The 6,158-nt window shown below is 41.3% G+C and overlaps 1 protein-coding gene across 2 annotated transcripts in view; it reads right to left on the bottom strand.

The window, feature by feature from the left end:
• FAM120A (family with sequence similarity 120A) overlaps window positions 1–6,158 on the bottom strand; it is a 45,914-nt gene that overhangs the window by 8,680 nt on the left and 31,076 nt on the right. For both annotated transcript variants that reach the window (XM_010137087.1, XM_010137088.1), the window contains exons 12-14: window positions 3,556–3,765; window positions 2,319–2,502; window positions 1,246–1,383 (exon numbers count right to left, since the gene is read on the bottom strand). In XM_010137087.1, coding sequence (XP_010135389.1) covers window positions 1,246–1,383; window positions 2,319–2,502; window positions 3,556–3,765 — 532 coding nt within the window. The remainder of the gene's footprint in view (window positions 1–1,245; window positions 1,384–2,318; window positions 2,503–3,555; window positions 3,766–6,158) is intronic.

Here is a 6,158-nt window from a genome sequence, read left to right as displayed (position 1 = left end):
CCCCCCCCATTTTAAAAATAGGTATGACTTCAGCTTCAGTAATTCAAAATATACTTTAGATAAGCATTAAGAAACTGAAGAGAAATTTTACAAGCTATCTGAAGTTTCCCCCTGCGTTCTTAATGGAGAAGTAATTTTTGCAGGTCTAAAGGCACTTTTTTGTGAACCAAATATCAGCACAAGACACACAGATTATAACTGCTATAAAAAACTTGGTGGGCATAATTATCTGTACTAACACTAAGTTGTTATAAAAATGGACCATTTGAACTGATCTGGGTCTAAAAGGTGGGTCTGTTCTTCCCCTACCAAGAAAGCAGCTAAAACTGCAACTGGTAAAAATATAAATGTATCTTCCATTCAAGTTGCTCATATCTTTATTACTTAAAAATTAACTCTGAGGCATAACACGCATTTCAAGAAACCTCAGTAAGGGCAACTGAGCCGGATGTTACTGGTGAGACCATCAGCACTGAAATGGTTACAAAACACAGCACATATGCAGGCACGATTAGTCTTCAAACATCAATGAGCTAGGAACTAAACTACTGATTAAATTCAAGAAGGTTCATACTTCCCCGTAAAGTCTTCCACCATCAAAGGCACGTTGAATACAAGGGCAAAGTTATTCACACAACGAAGCATTAGAGGTATGATTGCTCTTAGGATAAAAGCTCAGAGGCCAGAAAGAACAGCTAAACACATGGAAAAATTTTACCCTGAACAGGGGATTGGAATTAAGAGTTTCCAATGCCCCGTCTCGTACAGCAGACAAGCAACGGGCACGCTCACGCCTGTGTCCACACGGACACCGATGACAGCAGAAATGGGTAGCAGTAACACTGAAGTCAGTCATTTCCACACTGGGTGGTTTTTGCAAAAAGCTCAACTGCCCCCAAAATTTAGAAAGTAACTGTTAATAACAGAGCCAAGCAAAGTTCAGCTGATTACAGATTCCACCCTTGCACTCTGAAGCACAGGAGACAGATCGTCTCGTTAGGTTTTACAGCTATCCTGTGTTTGGAGGAGGGTTTCTAGGCGTGAGAGGCTGGTGCCAAAGGGGCTTGTGGCAGGGGCCTGGGGAGAGCAGAGCAGACAGCAGCCTGAGCAGGCTCTAGAGAGGGAGAGCTGAGAGAGTTAGGGAGAAAGGGAGACCGGCAGTCAGTAGGAAAGCCTCAGACCAAATCATAAAGTGAAGGAAGCTGTTGCCAGAAGCTCTAAGAAAAGGGGTTTGGGTATAATTACCGCCCTGAAACTTGCTAGTCCTGTTGCTGTCATTGCCAGAGAAGGCTCCGGAGTGTCCTGCCGCTGCTGCCACCCGGAAGGCCCGGTAAGCGCCTGTGGCTACTGTTTCCCCATAAGGGCCTCCGAAGCCATAGACTCCTGTTAGACCCAGGGTAAAGAAAGACAGGGGAAAAGCTGTGAGGGGGCCAGGCATCCGAGAAGGCCCCTAGCAGAGATGCTGCTGTCTCCTTCCACCCTTCCAGAGACAGCAGGGAGGGCTGCGCTCCGGCAGGCGATGCTGCACTGGAGCAAGCCACCACCATCGAGGAAGCCCTGGCCAAAGATGACCTGCTGCCTTAGCAAGCATGGGGTCTCTTATCTGAAGAGCAGGCCCTTCACCTGGGTTTGGAACAGGCATCCCGTCATAAAGAGCATCGTAAAGGCTTGTGACAATTTTTTGGTGATGACTTTGATGGCTATAGTTGTGGCACCACAAGAACACCTCACTCCCAATGTCAAGAGTCAATTCACCTATGGGTCACCTATCGGACAGACTTTGAGAAAAGGTATAATTCTAGAAACAGCCTGGAATGGTTATATCAGTATTTACGCTCAAGGATGCCAAAGGTTAAACGACTGTAGCAAAATACATTGGTCTGGGGACGAGGAAAGGGTGTCTTCGGTACTGACAGTCAAACTGTGCCCATTAATTCAGGCATTCTTAATATTTGTAAGTATAAATGTTTTGAAGCAATGTACACGGCAAATAAGAGTCTTTTTGTATCATCCAGTATTGATCCACTCCTCTTTTTTTCCATTTCATGCAACAGCAGTAAAAATATTTTGACCTGGCAGTTAGTAAAAATCCTGATGGAAATAGGCAGCAATACACCACATTCCATATTGCTGGGCTTTGGCTAAGAAAAGTAGCAACAGAATACAGTGATTGGCACATGACAACACATGCCAAGGACTTGCCCTTATGCATCTTTCCTATGAAATTGAACAGGCAAATCAGTTTGTTATTTTGGGAATGTGAAAGACAATGTAACACTTCACAGCAACACGTCTCACGCCACTGTCCCATCACTTACCAGCAAAGCCTCTCCCCCTGCCCTGAGGTGGTGGGACTGGCCCAAAGTGTCGAGGATACATAGAAGCTGGATAGAAAGGCATGGCAGGTGGAGGTGGGAAAGGGAGAGGATGGTTCTGCCTGGAGAAATTTAATCCTTCTAGGATGCTCTGGCGCATCTTTTCAACCTTGGCTGCCTGCTCAGCCTATGAATAAAGAGAAGGGCACGAAGAGATGTTAAAATTCTGATTTCAGTTGTGTAAAGTTACATTTAACACAACAAATTCAAAGAAAGCAAATAAAATAAAAGAGCAGCAGATCACTACTGCAAACAACCTTCATAAAGGTAGCTAGAAAACTACAATCATCTGTCTTGCAGACCTACTAGAAGTTCAGTGGTATTTAAACTGTTCACAAGAAATTCTTTACAGTTTGGTAGAGATGCGGGAGTCCAAATATTGAGACAGTTCAGAAGTTGCTAACACAGGAGCAGGTTACAATTCAAAAAGGGTTTTCCAGGAAGGAACTGAGACAACTTGCCTCTGCAGTCTCCTCAACACCTGATGCAGCCCTTCACTTTAAACAGAAAAATGATCATAAACCCAGAGCACAAAACAAAGTCTATGTAAACTAAAGGCTCTCCAGGCTAAAGCATGCCTGAAGGCTACAAGCCTGAGAGAGTCCACAGCCATCAAAAAATATTTAATATGTCATCAGTTGCCCCTGAGTCAGAAATAAGAAGTGAGCTCTTTTGCTAAGATTTCATACCTCCCAGAAAGTTAAAAAAAAGTTTTGGTCATTCAGTAAACTGTTAATTTCTAGCAGTTTCCTGTTTTTATAGTTAGATAACAACTTTGCAATATAATTCATTTATATTTTAAGATGGGCATGAGAAACGTGAAAAGATTTTGAGTTTAAGGATAAGAGTGACTTCACAGTCTGTAAAGTAAGTTAGAAATCACAAGTTTTCTTTCACTTTAAAACCACTGCAACAACAGTGCAGTTGTTGCAACAGTCTTGCTAGTCTGACCCAAAAAGAAATTAAAATTTATGCCAGTTTACTTTTTCCGAATCTATTCCAAAATGCCATCTCTGTCATCAGCAAGAGATAGGAGAGTAAACGGAGCAGAAAACCACTCATTAGCCATTCACTTTGCATTTCTCTTTTAAAAGCAGACAGATGATACACAAAGCAAATGACTGATAAACTGATGAAAATCTGGTGCCCTTGATACTCTGTCCCACTTCGCACTACGCACCTGACCATCACAGAGGTCAATGAGCGGAACTTTCTCCCGGCTTGCTTTGATGAGCTTGGTCTGGAATAATTTTCCATCAAAATACATCCAGGGACAGCAGTGCTCCCAAGGAATCGGCTGACCGCAAGCATCATTTGCGAAGAGTGCCATATCGACACCGCTCATAAATAAAGCAGACAGCTGAATTCCTCGGGGATCGAGATTCTCAATCTGTTTCAAAAAAAACAGTAAAGTTTAGTAAGATAATAATGAGATGTAACTCAAAGTTATTCCAATAGTCACAGTAGTTTAAAAACAGAGTGATTTCAAAAGGTCGTCCAGACTTTTCACACGTAATTCCCAGATGGACTAGAAGAACGCTCCAGAATCTATTGCGTGTATATGCAAAACTGCAACACTCAGCAGGGCTGCTGTTCCCATCCATCCACTCTAGAGGTGAGAAATAACATCAAAATCCTCTATGTTCTCAACAACAAAGCACAGGAAATTACTTCTAGTATTTCAATGTTTTAACTCAATTAATTTCCCAAGAGTCAGTAAAAAGTTTTAAACAAAATACTCATCTTTAACTTGTGGCATGTGGCATCTACAACACGTAAGGTACACACTTTAGCTGCATTAAGATAACTGATAAAAACTCAGGACAGAGATTTTTAAACAATGCTACAGCATGTAAAAGCAAGAAAAGCTTTAAGAGACATTAACAGGAAATTAATGGTAGAAAATTTTATTTAAAAAACTTATTTTACAGAATCTTGTGCTTCCAAGACATTTTTGTCAAAAATTTCAGGAATGAGCTCAATGTCCTTGTTCTATTTTTCTTCCCATACATCACATTTCCAAGTCCTTTATAACATGTTTTCTATTGGCTTCATGCACGATTCTGCTGTTAGAACACGTCTCTTCGTAATGAAGCAATGTTTATGCATGCAACAGCTTTATTTAGGATATAGGGTAGACACACAACAGTAGAATTAAACAGTGAATAACAGCTGGTGGTGGAAGCAAAAAGGATTTGCTTACAGCAAATGTATTTTTAACTCTGGCCTAAGAAAATATCATTGCTAGTGTTCTCTAAAATACTTCTGAAAATATCAGCGCTTTCTTGGGAATGTTTTCAAGACCTCAGTATTAAATTTGAAAATTAAACTACATTACCTGCCTTATGCATAAGGATGGTAATGGATCTCTTTAAGATCCAAGAGGCTATCCAGACCATTTTGCAGACACACAGCTGGGTTCAAACTCAGCTGCTCTGCCCGTCTTCAACAAAAAGAGAAGCAGCTGCTTCATATGAAGACAGTAACATGGCATGAAGCATCACATCTTTCAGCTAACCAGAATGTATTACGGAAATGATCCACATTACTCTTCACGTTCAATTTAAAAATAGAACTTGGAGAACAATCTGTGTTAAACAAAGACACTGTATGTTGTCACTTGCCTTGTCTCTGTTTTTCAGTTTGTGTTGGAACGGAAAAACTATTTTCTCTGGGAATTCCCTTCTTAGATCTCTATGACCAGTATTTTCCACAGTGGGGTTTCCTCCCCTTTGCATCAGATCTTAAAATAGAGGCAGGACTTTGATAACTCTTATGGATACCTTTGCCAAAATCTCTAGCCCCAGGGGTTTGTTTTTTTTTACCATGTTGTGTTTTGAAAATAGACATTGAAGACTAAGGGGCTGATGCACTGATGTCCTTTGATGCATCCAGCCTTGCCTACAAAACCGTCGTTTGAATTTCCACCGATACCCATGGGTATAATCACTCAGCTTCAGGAGAGCTTGGGGCAGGTATCTTGAACCATGCTCTCATGGTTGTCAAGAGACTTTAAAAGGCTACACTCTGCCAAGTCCAACACTTGTCAGCCCAGCTGAGCTATGTGCCTTTCTTCTGAACATAGAGGATAACTCACTGTCAGTTCATTCCTTTGGCAGAGGTTGGCCACATGCTTCCATGAAGACAAAGAACTGTTCCTCATACAACACAGACAACTGTCACCTTCTTTGGATCGGAATCTCCAGGGTTCTGAAAGCCCCAGTAAGAACACAGTGCTTCCAGCACAATTGCCTAGTGAACACCTTGAAAAGGAGTTCCAGCAAACACCTGAATGATTCTCCTGATGGACAGGATCAACATTTAGGCTGTTTTAAAGAAATTAGCCCAAATGAATAGTCTAACACACTTACGATCCATATCAGCAGCAATGCAGCCCTAAGTGCTGAAGCAAATGAGCGGTCTCACATGAACTCATCATTATAGCTGTCTTCATCCCGGGTTTTCTCACATCTTTTTCAGCAATAAGGGAAAGTCCAAATAAATGTCTTCCTATTGGCTTTTATGTATAATTTTTTTTTCTGTTTAATTCTTCTATATATAGAAAGAGGAATCTGTTTTTCTGTTAACTCTGCCATTGCTATTGCAAACATGTGAAGCTTCTACTTGCTGTGTGACAAGTTCAAACATTCTGAAGTGCATTCACTTGTTTTCTTGCCTTTACACTTACTAGCAATCTTGTAGCTAAGTGCTGGGTTTCCCTGAGCAGATTGATTTGGTTTATGGATTTGAGACCATGAAGTCCTTGACACGGTGTTACATGCA

The sequence above is a fragment of the Buceros rhinoceros genome, unplaced genomic scaffold (assembly GCF_000710305.1).
Source record: "Buceros rhinoceros silvestris isolate BGI_N320 unplaced genomic scaffold, ASM71030v1 scaffold5075, whole genome shotgun sequence".
In the NCBI taxonomy this organism is placed as follows: domain Eukaryota; kingdom Metazoa; phylum Chordata; class Aves; order Bucerotiformes; family Bucerotidae; genus Buceros; species Buceros rhinoceros.
Note: the sequence above shows the minus strand (reverse complement) of the source record. Positions and strands in the feature narration are given on the sequence as shown.